Source organism: Coregonus lavaretus (genome assembly GCF_964263955.1).
Source record: "Coregonus lavaretus genome assembly, chromosome: 1".
NCBI lineage: Eukaryota > Metazoa > Chordata > Actinopteri > Salmoniformes > Salmonidae > Coregonus > Coregonus lavaretus.
In genome coordinates this window covers 26442232-26460160 of record NC_139988.1, presented here as the reverse complement: position 1 = coordinate 26460160, position 17929 = coordinate 26442232, and the positions used below count along the sequence as shown (strand labels likewise).

Sequence of the window (17929 nt, the reverse complement as noted above, 5' to 3'; positions counted from 1 at the left end):
ATTCTGACATTTCACATTCTTAAAATAAAGTGGTGATCCTAACTGACCTAAAACAGGGAAGTTTTACTAGGATTAAATGTCAGGAATTGTGAAAAACTGAGTTTAAATGTAGTTGGCTAAGGTGTATATAAACTTCCGACTTCAACTGTATATATGTATTTTAACCCAATAATGGTTGAATTGAAGAAGTTTAAGCTGCCTATCAATCATTGTTTTTGCGACCAGTGCACAGCCAGTAAAAAATGCGCTCTTGCAACAGCTGCATAGTGCGGTACCCAGCCTATGGAATAAAAGTTTGAGGGAGTTCCTCCCTTTTAAACTCCTCCAAGGCATTGTGCTCTATACTGTCAAAAATGAGAAGACCATCTTCTTTAATTTAAGAAGACCATGAATGGAGCTATTATTGCTCAATTTAATTTGTGTTGATAAAAAAAGAATGTGCATAGGCCTCACGGACACATGCTCAAATTGGCACACTTTTGATAGACTTAATCAGCGGCAAATTATGGAGATATCGAAGTGTCGCCAACAAATTCGTAAACAATAGGCCTATAGCAAATGCGTCATATGGCATACATTTTTCACATGCAAATAGCACTTTTCGGTAGTGCTCAAAGCATGCCATTCCATGAGAGCAGCATTTATTTTTCAACTCGAAGCAATGAGCACAATCAGTGCTCCATGACAACAACATCATAAACAACAGAGTAGGCTAATAAATCCTTCGTTTTTTGGGGTTATGCTCAGGTAAAACAATTAGGCTAATCTATATTTCCAATACCTATTATTGAAGATCAGGGGGTATTACATTAATTGGAATGACTGTAAATCTGACAGACAGTTTTTTTTATGTAAAGATATAGCCTAATCAAATTATAATCTGTAGTAGAAAGCAATGGGTTGGAAGAATCCTACATAACCAACCCATAAAGTAAAATACAATATCCATTTATGGCCAGCTATGTAAACTCTATCATTGATTTATCCTGCAATAGATGTCGATCAATTGGTAATAATTATTTTTGTATTTTTCTAATGCCTCTTTAGGGGAAAGTAACTGAAAGTAATCAGATTACATTAATGAGTTTGTGTAATCCAAAAGGTACATTACTGATTACAATTTTGGAAAGGTACCTAGTAACTGTAACGGATAACATTTAGAACGTAACCTACCCAACTCTGACTGTTACTGTCTGAACCTGTAATGGATTGTACAAATAATGCCATGAGCTTCTATGGCCTAGGGCAACATGTTCTTTAAGGGGTGGGTTCTATTTTATTGGCCCTTCACCTGGTTGCATGATGACAAGGACGGGCCTATAAAAGGGGGAGAGGAAAACACTCTGTGTCAGTTGGATCTGTGAGTGTGTGTATGTCTGTGCTGGAGTTCCTGTTTCAGATGGAAGCAAAGTTAGCTAGCTAGTGTGATTCTCTGAGTGGCTCTGTATAGTCCTATAGTCTTCTAGCATGCACAGCAACATGGCATACAACATGGGATACAGCAGTGTCTCGTCTGTGAGCAACAGCACTCTCTCCGGACCAGCCATAGAGCCGCTGCTCTCCAGCACCCCAGTCTTTCCAATGTTTCTCAATAACAACTCTGTGTATGGACCGAGGTGATGTTAACTATTAGAAGTCAGGGCTGTCAGAGCTTTTTTTGTTTGTTTGTACGTATTTTCTTTGTTGTTTATTCTGTCAAATTACTTCTTTAAAATATTAATGTCAATTATTTTATTTTTGTCTTTTAGGCTTGAAATGTTGCAGCAGATTGCAACCAGGGTCCAGCGGGACTGTGTCACTGGAGAGGACAAACTAGCGTTAGCGCGAACTGCCCTGCAGTCTGTAAGTACCACATTGGGGCGGCAGGTAGCTTAGTGGGTAAGAGCGTTGTGCCAGTAACCGAAAGGTTGCTGGTTCTAATCCCCGAGCCGACTAGGTGAAAAATCTGTCGATGTGCCCTTAAGCAAGGCACTTAACCCTAAATGCTCCTGTAAGTCGCTCTGGATAAGAGCGTCTGCTAAATGACTAAAATTTAAAATGTAAAAAATTGGAACAGCGTATTCATGACAAAAGCTCAGAATACTCCAGGTCCTGCTTTTACTGATGTTTATTTGATGAGGCTAATTTTGTGTGTCTATTTTTTTATATAATTATTGTTATTGAATTTTGTAATAGAAAAGTACATCACCAACTGTTTGGACATTTTTTTTTTTTCTCAGGATGCTAAGAGATTAGAGTCTGGGGTCCAGTTCCAGAATGAAGCAGAGGTGTCTGGGTACCTTCTGGAATGTGAGAACCACCTGAGACAGCAGGTGGTTGACATCCAGATTCTGCTGGACGGGAAGTTCCACTACTCCGATCGGCTTGTTCAAAGGTGCAAACTCACTGCTTTCTCTAAATGTCACGCAATACATAGAAATAAACATAACATTTGTTATGAAATGTTTATTAAACTGAAAAATTATGTAACTATATTTATAAACATATCATTGTGTGTTGTGTGTATGATCCAGGGTATCCAAGCTCCGTGACGACCTGCTGGGGCTGAGGGCAGAGTGTTCCTCTGTGTACAGTCAAGGACGCACCCTGACCACCGAACAGACCAAGATGATGATCTCAGACATCACTCAGAGTCTCAACTCAGGCTTCTCTTCATCAAACCACAACTCCAGCCTCACCCCAGCCCTCACCCCTGGAGGCCTGGGAACTCCCGGTTCCACCTTCACCTCCAGCTTTACCCCGGGCCTCACCCCTGGCCTGAGCCCTGCCATGACCTCCGGCGGCATGCAGCCCGGCTCAGTCCAGGCCTACATGGGGGGCGGAGGAGGAGGCATGGACACGGGATCCCTCCAGCACCTCAAACACATGCAGATCCGCAAGCCCCTGGGCAAGTCCTCGCTAGTGGACCCCAACATGACCGAGGAGGAGGTCAACATGAACTTTGTGCAGGACCTGATCAACTGGGTGGAGGAGATGCAGGTGAGGACTTAGTGAAGCTCCGGTGTCAGACTGCCAATTATATTTATTTACCCTTTATTTATACAGGTTGTCTCATTGAGATTAAAAGTATATTTTACAAGAGAACTACGTTCATTCACTGTACAGTTAGTATAATCCTGTACATTTTGATATTTGTGATTTAGACATTTTGAGACCAATTCATAATTGTTTTCTCTTCCTTTGAAGGTGCAATTGGATCATGGAGATTGGGGATCCGATTTGCCAAGTGTGGAAACACATTTAGAGAACCACAAAAGTGTTCACAGAGCCATCGAAGAATTTCAAATGAGCCTTAAAGAAGCCAAACTTAGTGAGGTATGTACAAGCAACAGTCAGCCTGTTCTGCCAAGTTTTTATCTGGACAAACTTAGACATATCTCATCACATTCAATTGTTTTGTTTTGAGTGCAAACCCCTCAATGCAGCAAAGTTTTTATATGACAACTAATAAAAACGTATGGTCTATTTATCTCAGATTCAGATGACCCAAGCGCAAAAACTAAGATATTCTGAGAAGCTGGGCAAATTAGAAAACCAGTATGGGAAGTTACTGGTAAGTTTCCTGTTAAAATATTTGGTAGTTCTAACTAACAAAATAATCACTTCACTACTATGTTGAATACCACATGGACAACCTGACTATTTCCTGTGGTTCTGGGCTTCTGTAGAAATGTTCATGGGAGCGTCAGAAGAACCTGGAGAGCCTGCATGACTTTGTGTCGCGGGCCACCATGGAACTAATCTGGCTCAACGAGAAAGAGGAGGAGGAGGTCGCCTTCGACTGGAGCGAGCGCAACGGCAAAATCTCCAAGAAGAGAGAGTACCACGCTGTGAGTCCCTCCACTGTTCAGCTCATTGTATTTCTATTTCCTTATTTTGCTGGCAGAATATAATATCATTATTCAGTTCCTATTCATTCTTGTAGACAATTTAGAATGACTTTAACATTATAGTTATGTTTAGAGAGTCATTCTATTAGCCAGTCGTTGGTGACTTTTGTGAGGCTAAACATTTGAGCTATGCATTTCTGGCATGGATTCACCGCTGGCATGTATAGCCTTCCCACCAGGAAGTGGGTTTGACTCAGCTGACCTAAAGGGATTAACACATTTCCTTCTGGTGAAACAATATCTTGTGGAAATCTTATTTCTGAGGGTGATATGTTTTCTCTGAAAACAAATTACAAAAGCTACATAACGTATGGGTGGAAATGAGTTATAGGGGCTTGTTTGGGGCTTACATCATACCATTTAAACACATGGATATTGCTATTTTACCAATGTGCCATACGTACCCCTTGCAAGTCATGGTGTAGGATACCTAGGGGGGGAAGGGATTGGTCTCAGGCCATGGTTGGATGCCAAGGACGCTGTGTTACATCTCGGGTGTCTCTCTCTCTCTCTCTCTCTCTCTCTCTCTCTCTCTCTCTCTGTAGGATCTGATGAGAGAGTTGGACGACAAGGAGAAGGTGATCAAGTCTGTGCAGGATAATGCAGAGAACCTTCTGCAGGAGAACCACCCTGCCAGGCTAACTATTGAAGTAAGCCCTGTCTGTGTTTACAGATGTCACATAACCATTCCATAACCATGTGATATAAACTCCTTTAGTGCAAATCCAATCTTTTTTATATGATAAATCAGTTAGATTGTACGTCTCAGATAATGTGGTAATTTGTCCATTAAAATATAAAAACTATGACAAATTTGTGCTCAATAGTTGAATATTGTACGTTTCAATTGCTTCACTAACTTGTTCCTACAAGAACAATAATATGGTATTTTTTATTGTAATATGTTTCTGTGTGGAATCCTCTAGGCATATAGAGCAGCCATGCAGACCCAGTGGAGTTGGATCCTACAGCTCTGCTCTTGTGTGGAGCAGCACCTGAAAGACAACGCAGTCTATTTTGAGGTGAGTTAGTTATCTGTTTTTGAAGGCCTGCTAGTTGCGAAAAGCTAATCTGATCTCCTTTCCTCACGCCCAAACAGTTTTTCAATGATGCCAAAGAGTCCATGGACTACCTGAAGAGCCTACAAGGTGACATCCAAAGAAAGTATGGCTGTGATCGGACAAGCAGCATACACAAGCTGGAGGATCACATCCAGGAGTCCATGGTAAGCTGGCAAATAAGAACTGGTTGGTACACAATCAATAGCCACATTCCCAAACTATGTTGTTAAAGGAGACACTTGGACCAATCCCAAAGACTGACATGATCAGAAATCCAATTATGAATTCCTAGAGGTTCCAAATTAATACCCCACCATTAAACATTAACTAACTACCTGCTTATGCAGATTCTGCTTATGCTGAGCTGGTGAAGTATCATAATCCACCTGTGTGTTTGACTGATGCTGGAACATGGGTGTGGTCTGTCTGTCCCCAGGATGAGAAGGAGCAGCTCCTCCAGTATCGCAGCACAGTGGCTGGGTTGGTGGGCAAGGCCAATGCCATCGTCCAGCTCAAGCCCAGATCCCCAGACACCCCTGTCAGGTCCTCCATACCCGTCAAAGCCATCTGTGACTACCGACAAATAGAGGTGCTATTTGAGTCTCTTGTTATAGATATGTGCTACCAGGGGCGCAACTTTCACTGGGGATGGGAGGGTATATGTCCCCCCCACATTCTGAAATGGCATTTTTGTCCCCAAAAATGTTATCATTGGAAAGTGATACAAAATAAGGCAACTGTGTGCTTTAGGACCATGCGGACGCCTCCGTGCGGTCGGGTAGGCTGTTTGGAGTGTTTATCCGACCGGATATTATATAATATTTTTATGATGTTCCCCGCACTTCTAAAATCAAATTTGCGTCCCTGTGTGCTACTGCACTTTTTCTATTTATTCAAGTAGTTCATCACAAGTCGCATACTTTACATTGAGTTGTCAAACTTTTCTTCTGTAGTAACAATATTTGCATTGAGCTCTCTAAGGAACATGTATGGCCATGTTAAATCGAGGGATATTTATTTAGATAGTGGATCAAAAGGTTGATACTTTGAGTTGATTTGGATAGATTTCAAAGTAAAATGGTAGTCATTTTGATTTGTGATGTCTTACTTCGTCTCGCTCCTAGATCACCATCTATAAGGATGATGAGTGTGTCCTGGCCAGTAACTCTCACCGGGCCAAGTGGAAGGTGATCAGTCCATCTGGGAATGAGGCCATGGTACCCTCTGTCTGCTTCACTGTGCCTCCACCCAACAAGGAGTCTGTGGACCAGGCCAGCAGAATTGAGCAGCTGTACCAGAATGTCCTGGCTCTGTGGCACCACTCACACATCAACATGAAGAGCGTGGTCTCCTGGCACTACTTGATGGCAGACGTCAGAGCCATCCGCAATTGGAACGTGTCCTCAGTACGTTTACACTTATCTACTTAATCAACTACTAGACCCCATTAGCAACACTTAAAGTGATAGAGGTATAATTATGCTTTTTCTACTGATTTTGGTCTTCATAAGAAGAGAGGGATTACTGTTATTAAGTCTAATGTTTCCTATACTCACCGACTTTACCTGTCATTTCATCATTATAGTTGGTACTGACTGTACCTTTTCAGAGAACATTTCTAGAAGGTTTCAAGGTGTGTATCTGTCTCGTGTGTTTTCCCCTGTTCTCCCCAGATTAAGACCATGTTGCCAGGCGAGCACCAGCAGGTCCTTAGCAACCTGCAGTCCCACTTTGAGGACTTCCTGGAGGACAGCGAGGAGTCGGAGGTGTTCACGGTGGCAGACTGTTCCCAGCTAGAGAGGGAGGTGTTGGTCTGCAAGGAGTACTACGAGGAGCTGCTCAAGTCTGCAGAGAGAGGCAAGGCTAAGCTAAGCTAATATGCAGAGAGAGGCAAGGCTAAGCTAAACTAGTCTGCAGAGACAGTCAAGGCTAAGCTAAGCTAGTCTGCAGAGAGGCAAGGCTAAGCTAAGCTAGTCTAAAGAGAAAGGCAAAGCTAAGCTAAACTAGTCTGCAGAGAGTGACAAGGCTAAGCTAAACTAGTCTGCAGAGAGAGTCAAGGCTAAGCTAAGCTAGTCTGCAGAGAGAGGCAAGGCTAAGCTAAGCTAGTCTGCAGAGAGTGGAAAGGCTAAGCTAAGCTAGTCTGCAGAGAGAGGCAAGGCTAAGCTAAGCTAGTCTGCAGAGAGAGGCAATGCTAAGCTAAGCTAGTATGCAGAGAGAGGCAAGGCTAAGCTAAGCTAGTCTGCAGACAGAGGCAAGGCTAAGCTAAGCTAGTCTGCAGCAAGGCTAAACTATTAGCTAACTTCTACTCAGGAGCTCGCTGGTACATGTTTTGGCAGAAGTCCTCGAGGTAAACACATGGTTCTTTAAACCTATTAGGCATAAAGTTAATATATTTTGGAATTATGTTTGAACTGTAGGAACTGTAGGAAAGGGTGTGTTTGTGTGTGTGGGCATACTGATGCGTGTGTCTGGGTGTGTGTACATTTTCCCTATATGTTTCCCCTGGTCTTATGATTATGTCTGTTTAGATACTTGGTCTTATGTCACCACAGGTACTAGAATCTCCTGCGGAGGACTTTAAGGAGGTGTTGATCTGCTTGATTGCCCACCAATTAATCAGCATAATTAATAATAAGCGGATTGTTTGCAAACACTTTGCAATAATGGTGCCAGATTCTATTAATGATGCCAGAGATTAATACAGTAGTTTTCATGATTCGTTAACTCATTCACTTCAAACTCCCTCTGCTATGTCCAGGAGAGATGCGTTTTGAATTATACAGTATATACAGTGCATTCGGAAAGTATTCAGACCCCTTGACCTTTTCCACATTTTGTTAAGTTACAGCCTTATTCTAAAATGGATAAAAAAAGAAAAAAATCATCAATCTACAGACAATTTCCCATAATGAGAAAGCAAAAATAGGTTTTTAGAAATTTTTGCAAATGTATTAAAAAATTGAAAATAAAATATCACATTCAGACCCTTTACTCAGTACTTTGTTGAAGCACCTTTGACAGCGGTTACAGCCTTGAGTCTTCTTGGGTATGACGTTACAAGCTTGGCACACCTGTATTTGTGGAGTTTCTCCCATTCTTCTCTTCAGATCCTCTCAAGCTCTGTCAGGTTGGATGGGGAGCTTCGCTGCACAGCTATTTTCAGGTCTCTCCAGAGATGTTTGATCAGGTTCAAGTCCGGGCTTGTCCCGAAGTCACTCCTGTGTTGTCTTGGCTGTGTGCTTAGGGTCGTTGTCCTGTTGGAAGGTGAACCTTTGCCCCAGTCTGAGGTCCTGAGCACTCTGGAGCAGGACCATCATCAAGGATCTCTCTGTACTTTGCTCCGTTCATCTTTCCCTCGATCCTGACTAGTCTCCCAGTCCCTGCTGCTGAAAAACATCCCCACAGCATGATGCTTCCACCACCATGCTTCATCGTAGGGATGGTGCCAGGTTTCCTCCAGAGGTGACGCTTGGCATTCAGGCCAAAGAGTTCAATCTTGGTTTCATCAGACCAGATAATCTTGTTTCTCATGGTCTGAGTCCTTTAGGTGCCTTTTGGCAAACTCCAAGCAGGCTGTCATGTGCCTTTTACTGAGGAGTGGCTTCCGTCTGGACACTCTACCATAAAGGCCTGATTGGTGGAGTGCTGCAGACATGGTTGTCCTTCTGGAAGGTTCTCCCATCTCCAAAGAGGAACTCTGGAGCTCTGTCAGAGTGACCATTGGGTTCTTGGTCACCTCCCTGACCAAGGCCCTTCTCCCCCGATTGCTCAGTTTGGCCGGGCGGCCAGCTCTAGGAAGAGTCTTGGTGTTTCCAAACTTCTTCCATTTAAGAATGATGGAGGCCACTGTGTTCTTGGGGACCTTCAATGCTGCAGACATTTTTTGGTACCCTTCCCCAGATCTGTGCCTTGACACAATCCTGTCTCGGCGCTCTACGGACAATTCCTTCGACCTCATGGCTTGGTTTTTGCTCTGACATGCACTGTCAACTGTGGGACCTTATATAGACAGGTGTGTGCCTTTCCAAATCATGTCCAATCAATTGAATTTACCACAGGTGGACTCCAATCAAGTTGTAGAAACATCTCCAGGATGATCAATGGAAACAGGATACACCTGAGCTCAATTTCGAGTCTCATAGCAAAGGGTCTGAATACTTATGTGAATAAGGTATTTCTGTTTTCTATTTGTAATACATTTACAAAAATGTATAAAAACCTGTTTTTGTTTTGTCATTATGGGGCATTGTGTGTAGATTGATGAGGAAAAACATTAATTTAATACATTTTAGAATAAGGCTTTAATGTAACAAAATGTGGAAAAAGTCAAGGGGTCTGAATACTTTCTGAATGCACTGTACATATTCATTTAGATTGTGCACTGATGTTACTGTTACACAGCTAGCAGTAAACCAGTGACCGAGAAGAATCCCAAGTGTTTTTGACACATAGACTTGATGTCCTCTCATCGTTTGGTTGTTAATTATTATATTGTCTTGTGTTTAACAGAGGTTTTTACTAATTCTATGGTCTTGTATTGAACAGAGGAACACGAGGAGTCTGTGTACAACCTGTATATCTCTGAGGTGCGTAACTTCCGCATGCGTCTGGAGGCCCAGGAGGAGCACCTGATCCGACAGATCCGCACCCCACTGGACAGAGACGACCTGGAGCAGAGTGTCTTGCGCATCACAGAGCAAGAGGTAGGGTGACAACTCACTATTCAGACTGTATCATCACTCTGTCATATTACAACTCACTATTCAGACTGTATCATCACTCTGTCATATTACAACTCACTATTCAGACTGTATCATTACTCTGTCATATTACAACTCACTATTCAGACTGGATCATCACTCTGTCATATTACAACTCACTATTCAGACTGTATCATTACTCTGTCATATTACAACTCACTATTCAGACTGGATCATCACTCTGTCATATTACAACTCACTATTCAGACTGTATCATTACTCTGTCATATTACAACTCACTATTCAGACTGTTTCATCACTGTCATATTACAACTCACTATTCAGACTGTATCATCACTCTGTCGTATTACAACTCACTATTCAGACTGTATCATCACTCTGTCGTATTACAACTCACTATTCAGACTGTATCATTACTCTGTCATATTACAACTCACTATTCAGACTGTTTCATCACTGTCATATTACAACTCACTATTCAGACTGTATCATCACTCTGTCATATTACAACTCACTATTCAGACTGTATCATCACTGTCATATTACAACTCACTATTCAGACTGGATCATCACTCTTTCATATTACAACTCACTATTCAGACTGTATCATTACAACTCACTATTCAGACTGTTTCATCACTGTCATATTACAACTCACTATTCAGACTGTATCATCACTGTCATATTAAAACTCACTATTCAGACTGTATCATCACTGTCATATTACAACTCACTATTCAGACTGTATCATCACTCTGTCATATTAAAATTCACTATTCAGACTGTATCATCACTCTGTCATATTACAACTCACTATTCATTTACATTTACATTTTAGTCATTTAGCAGACGCTATTATCCAGAGCGACTTACAGTTAGTGAGTGCACACATTTTTCATACTGGCCCCCCGTGGGAATCGAACCCACAACCATGGCGTTGCAAGCGCCATGCTCTACCAACTGAGCTACAGAATGTATCTCTCTGTCTATTCATCGTATCTTTTCCAGACATGGGTCAAAAACATTATGTCAAATACGTATGTGCTTGATTTACTTTTCCAGGTACGATGAGACCAACAGAATAATATCATAAGTGTGAACTTCAAGACAAACCAAGCACACCTAAATTATTAAGTGTTTATTGTACTGAACTGTATGTATTTGACCTAGGTGTGATCTGTTCATATTAACTTAACTCCTCCAACTTCGTCCCTTGCAGAAGAAGAAGGCAGAGCTGGATCAGCTAAAGGAGGATCTGGAGACCATGAAGGAGAAGTGTGAGACGTTCCTCAGACAGGCCGCGGCCTCTCCCTCTGTCCCCACCCTCTCCTCTGACCTCTACGTCCTCATCCAAAACATGAGCCAGGTCTACTCTATGTCCTCCATCTACCTGGAGAAGTAAGTGGGCCCCAGACACTGTTATGGTCCTCCTCAGTGGAAGGCTAGAATATGCTCAACACATTAAAAAAAAACAAGGCATTTGCAATTAGTTTTTATGGTCCCTGTAAAGCAACTTTAAAGGCTTTATGAAGCTTTCATAAACCCTTTATAAGGACTTCATAGATGCACTACAAAATGTTGATATAGAGAACCCCAGACTGTATCATTACTCTGTCATATTACAACTCAGTTTGGGGCTCCCGAGTGGCACAGCGGTCTAAGTCACTGCATCTCAGTGCTTGAGGCGTCACTACAGACACCCTGGTTCGATTATAGGCTGTATCACAACCGGCCGTGATTGGGAGTCCCATAGGGCGGCGCGCAATTGGCCCAGCGTCGTCCAGGTTTGGCCGGTGTAGGCCGTCATTGTAAATAAGAATTTGTTCTTAACTGACTTGCCTAGTTAAATAAAGGTTAAATTTTAAAATGGTCTCTGTGGTGTCTTTGAAGGCTAAAGACAGTGAGCTTGGTGGTGAGGCACAGCCAGAGTGCCGAGGCTCTAGTGAAGCTCTATGAGGCCAAACTCTCTGAGGAAGACGCTGTGAACTCTGACCTGAGGTCCATTGACACAGTCGTCTGCACACTCAAGGTAAGTTCCCTCGGTAGTAGTTTTTTAAAAACATTTCAAATGGTAATATATGGTATTCAATCTTTTGGTTTTCTCTGTATGGTTGGCAAAATGATTGCTGGAGATGAATTGTTATTTTGTGGAACCCAGTCCTCGAGAGCCACTATCACGCTATGATTGATGTTGAGCCATGTCTTTCCTCTACTCTATTTTAGCAATGGCGCTCAGAGATTGACGAACAGCGGGAGGTCTTCCATGACCTGGAGGATGGGCTGCAAAAGGCCCGTGGCATCAGCGACCGCATGTTCAAGGCCCACAACGAGCGGGACTTTGACCTGGACTGGCACAAAGAGAAGGCTGACCAGCTAGAAGAGAGGTGGCACAATGTCCACTCCCAAATTGACAGCAGGTTAGTGTTTTCAGATCAACTCAAATGTTTAGGGACAGAGTTTGATTCCATACACCAGTAAAGAGTAGTGAGAAACACTATGTATGCTCAATGTATGTGAACAAGGGGAATGTAAAAAATTACCTTTTACGGATACTAAGGCAAGATACTGACTCTTTATGATATCTGCTTCAGACTTCGGGACCTGGAGGGCATCGGTAAATCTCTGAAGTACTACAAAGACTCCTACGGCAGTCTAAATGAGTGGGTGAGAGAGATGGAGGCTGCTCAGCTCAAGACCCAGGAGAACCAGCCAGAGGACAGCAAGGCACTCGCTGAGCTGCTCAACCAACAGAAGGTCCTCGTTGCAGAAATGGAACATAAGCAGAGCAGAATTGATGAATGCCAAAAGTACTCAGAGCAGTACTCATCTGGCGCTAAAGTAAGTTATATCTGTAACTGTTTTGACCTGAAAAAAATTGACATATGTCTGCATGAAGAGCACTTGAACACCAGAGTAATATTCCCTAATCTGTTTTCAGGATTATGAGCTACAGCTGATGACCTACAGAGCAATGGTTGACTCCCAGCACAAGTCCCCACTCAAGAGACGGAGGATGCAGAACTCTGCTGATGCCATCGCTCAGGAGGTGAGAATGGAACAGTAGTAGACTAGGTGCTGAGTGTGATGTGTGTGCTAAAGAAAGTGACCCTTGTTTTCTGCCCCCACCTCAGTTCATGGACCTCCGAACTCGCTACACGGCCGTAGTCACCTCCATGACGCAGTATGTAAAGTTTGCCAGTGAGACGTTGAAGAGAACAGAAGGCGAAGAGGTAGGAGATTGGTGAATTATCGGATTTACATTGTGCAAAACGCTGTGCATACTTTGGTTTGACTTTTCTTTTCCCCTCACATGATTGTGTTAAGAGGGTTTCCTCCCAGCCATATTGAATTAACAGGAACCTCACCTTTAAAGCCATAAATATGATGCTTCAACTAAAAGGGTTTATTTCTCTTCACTGCTGTGTGTCATCTATTCAGCGCTGATTAATGTAGATGTTTTGCTTTGTTCAAGAAAAATAATGCGATATGGTGTCATATGCAGCTGTAATGCTGATACAAAGAGTCATTATTTTGTATCATTGCTGGTGATGGTGACTTTTCTTGGAAGAAGAAGCTGTCTCCTCTCTCTCATTGAATCTGAAACACTCTCTCATGGTGGCATTTCTTGGGGACAATTAACAGCACTGCAACAATCCTTACTTTGGTAAGCATGTTAGAATAACCATAACATAAACACAACTTTCGCTTTATTTCAATGTTAAAGGAAATCTCCACCCAAATACGATCTTTTGGTATTTATTTCATTAGTCCATTGTTGATATAGTCCCAATTTATTTTGCATGTCAGCACATTTTTTTCAAGATATGTTTATTTTATTTTTATTTCACCTTTATTTAACCAGGTAAGCCAGTTGAGAACAGGTTCTCATTTACAACTGCGACCTGGCCAAGATAAAGCAAAGTAGTGCAATAAAAACAACACAGAGTTACATATGGGGTAAAAAAAACATAAAGTCAGAAATACAACAGAAAATATATATACAGTGTGTGCAAATGTAGCAAGTTATGGAGGTAAGGCAATAAATAGGCTATAGTGCAGAATAATTACAATAGTATTAACACTGGAATGCTAGATGTGCAAGAGATGATGTGCAAATAGAGATACTGGGGTGCAAAAGAGCAAAATAAATAACAATATAGGGATGAGGTAGTTGGGTGGGCTAATTTCAGATGGGCTGTGTACAGGTGCAGTGATCGGTAAGGTGCTCTGACAACTGATGCTTAAAGTTATTGAGGGAGATAAGAGTCTCCAGCTTCAGAGATTTTTGCAATTCGTTCCAGTCATTGGCAGCAGAGAACTGGAAGGAATGGCGGCCAAAGGAGGTGTTGGCTTTGGGAATGACCAGTGAGATATACCTGCTGGAGCGCAGACTACGGGTGGGTGCTGCTATGGTGCTGCTATGGTGACCAATGAGCTAACTTTCAAGATATGTAACTTTCAAAATACAAAAATGTTACACACTGCAACATGTATCATACGGGCCAAATTTCTGTATCTTGAAAGTTACATATCTTGAAAACTTGATTGCTGACATGCAAAACACTTTGGGACTATATCAACAATGGACTAATGAAACAACAACAAAAATATCGTTTTTGGGTGGAGTTTTCCTTTTAAGTATGAGGTAGAGGATGACTTGTTATTTTTTGCATTGTAGAACAGGAAAGAATCAGAAAAGACAGAGTACCTCACCTGGACAGAGAGCTGGGAGCTCCAAAAGAAAGCAGGGGAGGAGGTGAATGGACAGCTTCGGCAGCAGGTAAAAGAACTGGAGACCTCATTGGCTGACAGAACAACCCAGTTGACCAGTCTACAGGGAGAGGTAGAGACACAGAAGAGTACCATAGAGGACCTGACCCTCCAGAAGTCTAAGGCCGAGGATGAGGCTCAGCAGTACTGTGCGGAACTAGACATGGTTGTGAAGGGCAAAACAGCCATTGAGCAAGAGTTAAGTAACGCACGACAGCTGGTCCAGCAGTCAGTGGCCAAACAGTCTACTCTTGAGGAGAGTCTTCGTATGCTGAAGAGGAACATCGAGGAGAGCACCCTGGCCCGGAAGAAACTGGAGGACCACTTGAAGAGGAAGAACAGCGACGTTCAGAATCTTGAGGAGCACAATCGCACACTGCAGAGGATACAACATTCCTCTGTCACCAACAGCATCCAGACTATCCATGCAGATGTGGAGGCAGAGATCCTGCAGCAGAAACAGGAGGAGCTGGCCATGATGAAGAAAACAGCCGAGACCGAGATCAAGACGCTTAAGTCAGAGCTGAACTCTGTGCTGGTGCATAAAAAGATAGCAGAGGAGAAAGCGCAACAATTCAAAGAGCTGTTTGACGATGCCAATACCAGGTTGAAGAAAATTCAGCTGGACATGGAATCGGATAGAAGCAGCATGAGACAAAAGTCAGAGGAACTCAGACAGGAATCTTCAGAGCTAAGAACATCGATCCATGTCTTTCAAGAGCAAATCAAATCTCTCCAGAGGGATAAGTCTTTATTGGAACAGAAAGCTATTTTCCACAAGACAGAGGTTGAAGGCCTGAAGGAACAGTTAAAGATCAACCAAGGAAAACTGCTCCAGAGGTACTCCAGGGAACAGGAGAGTAGTCACAAGATGCAATGTTTAGAGGAAGAGCTGGCCTCCAAACAGGCTGAGGCAGACCAGCTGATGTTCAAGATCAATGAACTGATGAGAATGAATGTGTCATTAGACAATGAGGTCATAAGTCTTAAGGTCAGTGTGGAGTCATTACAACAAGAAAAATATTTCTCTGAACAAAAGGTAAAATCATTAAAAAGTGAGAGGGAGAACTGGAAACAGCAGCTTCAAAAAGCCAAGGAAGAATTAAACTTAAAGACAAGATCTGAACAGGATGTACAACGCAAATCTAAAAACCTGGAAGCAGAACTTCAGGAAGGTGGAATGGTGGTCGCGCAACTGCAGAAAACAGTAGATGAGCTTAAGAAGGTCAACATGGAGATGGAAGTCAACATGAAGAAGATGAGAGCTCAACTCGAGAAGATAACCATGGAAATTGGAATCAAAGACCAGCAAATCAACATATTCAAGTCTCAGGTGGATGGCACCAAATCTCAGGTGAAAATCATTGAGGAGGAGCTTCTGAAGAAATCTCAGATGTCCCACGAGCTTCAGATCAAACTGAGGGACTACAACGAGGAGGTGAAGAGAACAGCTGAACTCCAGCAGAAAAACAAAGCTATCAGCTTTAACCTCACCAACTATGAAAAGGAAATCATGAATCTGAAGTCTGAGCTTAGCTCTGTTGGCACTGAGAGGAATTTAGCCAATAAGAAAATCCAAGAGCAAAAGGGTGAAGTGAATGATCTGAACATCTCACTGAAGAAAGCAATGGCAGAGCTGCAGAATGAGTCAAATGAGGGCCAGAGGTATCTGACTAAGGTAAAGGCATTAGAGGGTGAGCTTTTGCAATGCAAGCAGAGTATGAAAGGAATCACTGGAAGTTCTGAAATAATGACAGCAAATATGAAGCAGGAAATAATTGCCCTTCAAAGAGACAAGACAATGGCTGACCAAAAACGGGTTACCTTGAAAGCAGAACTCGAGGAGATGAGGTCTGCCCTGAGAAGCACAAAAGATGAATTAATTAAAGTGACCCAGGAAGGGAAAATCAGCCAGTCTAAAGTCAAAGAGTTCGAGGCAGATCTTCATAAGAGTATGTTGACAATAAAAGAAATGACTGCCCGCTCTGACAAATCCTCATCAAGTTTCAAACAGGAAATCATTGTCCTTCAGAGGGAGAGAAGCGCAGCCCAAGAGAAAACCCTTTCGTTGGCGTCTGATCTCACCATGCTCAAGGGAAAGCTGGAACAAGCCCAAAAGGAGGTCACACAAAAGCAAACAGAAAGTTCAGCCCTGCAGCTGAGGTCGCAGATGCTGGAAGACCAACTTGAGAACTGTCAGCGGATACTAAAGGAAATGACAGTGAATATGAAGCAGGAAACTAGTGCCCTTCAAAAGGACAAGACAATGGCTCACCAAAAACTGGTTACCTTGAAAGCAGAACTCGAGGAGATGAGGTCTGCCCTGAGAAGCACAAAAGATGAATTAATTAAAGTGACCCAGGAAGGGAAAATCAGCCAGTCTAAAGTCAAAGAGTTCGAGGCAGATCTTCAGAAGAGCAGGTTGATAGTAAAAGAAGTCACTGCCCGTTCTGACAAATCCTCATCAACTTTCAAACAGGAAATCACTGTTCTTCAGAGGGAGAGAAGCGCAGCCCAAGAGAAAACCCTTTCTTTGGAATTTGACCTCACCATGCTCAAGGCAAAGCTGGAACAATCCCAAGAGGAGGTCAAGCGAAAGCAAATGGAAAGTTCAGCCCTGCAGCTGAAGTCTCAGAAGCTGGAAGACCAATTTAAGAACTGTAAGCGGATGCTGGAGGAAATTACAGTGAATATGAAGCAGGAAACTAGTGCCCTTCAAAAGGACAAGACAATGGCTGACCAAAAACTGGTTACCTTGGAAGCAGAACTCGAGGAGTTGAATTCTGCCCTGAGAAGAACAAAAGATGAATTAATAAAAGTGACCCAGGAAGGAAAAATCAGCAAGTCTAAATTGAAAGAGTTTGAGGCAGATCTTCAGAAGAGTAGGTTGAAAATTAAAGAAATCACCACCAGCTCTGACAAATCCTCATCAAGTTTCAAACAGGAAATAACTGTCCTTCAGAGGGAGAGAAGCGCAGCCCAAGAGAAAACACTTTCGTTGGTGTCTGATCTCACCATGCTCAAGGGAAAGCTGGAAGAAGCCGAAGAGGAGATCAAGCGAAAGCAAACGGAAAGTTCAGCCCTGCAGCTGAAGTCCCAGAAGCTGGAAGACCAACTTGAGAACTGTAAGCGGATGCTGGAGGAAAAGACAGTGAATACGAAGCAGGAAACTAGTGCCCTTCAAAAGGACAAGACAATGGCTGACCAAAAACGGGTTACCTTGGAAGCAGAACTCGAGGAGTTGAATTCTGCCTTGAGAAGAACAAACTATGAATTAATTAAAGTGACCCAGGAAGGGAAAATCAGCCAGTCTAAAGTCAAAGAGTTTGAGGCAGATCTTCAGAAGAGTAGGTTGAAAATGAAAGAAATCATCGCCAGCTCTGACAAATCATCATCAAGTTTCAAACAGGAAATCAATGTCCTTCAGAGGGAGAGAAGCGCAGCCCGAGAGAAAACCCTTTTGTTGGTGTCTGATCTCACCATGCTC

The 17929-nt window shown here is 42.7% G+C and overlaps 1 protein-coding gene across 2 annotated transcripts in view; it reads left to right on the top strand.

The window, feature by feature from the left end:
- LOC311132554 (dystonin-like) overlaps positions 1–17929 on the top strand; it is a gene marked incomplete at its 5' end in the record, with an annotated part of 177663 nt that overhangs the window by 72819 nt on the left and 86915 nt on the right. For both annotated transcript variants that reach the window (XM_084165817.1, XM_084165816.1), the window contains 19 exons: positions 1749–1842; positions 2220–2374; positions 2514–2979; positions 3187–3315; positions 3476–3553; positions 3669–3830; positions 4436–4540; positions 4817–4912; positions 4990–5115; positions 5388–5540; positions 6076–6357; positions 6625–6808; positions 9497–9654; positions 10892–11070; positions 11563–11701; positions 11896–12089; positions 12264–12510; positions 12611–12718; positions 12804–12902. In XM_084165817.1, the coding sequence (XP_084021943.1) occupies positions 1749–1842; positions 2220–2374; positions 2514–2979; positions 3187–3315; positions 3476–3553; positions 3669–3830; positions 4436–4540; positions 4817–4912; positions 4990–5115; positions 5388–5540; positions 6076–6357; positions 6625–6808; positions 9497–9654; positions 10892–11070; positions 11563–11701; positions 11896–12089; positions 12264–12510; positions 12611–12718; positions 12804–12902 (3154 nt within the window). The remainder of the gene's footprint in view (positions 1–1748; positions 1843–2219; positions 2375–2513; positions 2980–3186; positions 3316–3475; positions 3554–3668; positions 3831–4435; positions 4541–4816; positions 4913–4989; positions 5116–5387; positions 5541–6075; positions 6358–6624; positions 6809–9496; positions 9655–10891; positions 11071–11562; positions 11702–11895; positions 12090–12263; positions 12511–12610; positions 12719–12803; positions 12903–17929) is intronic.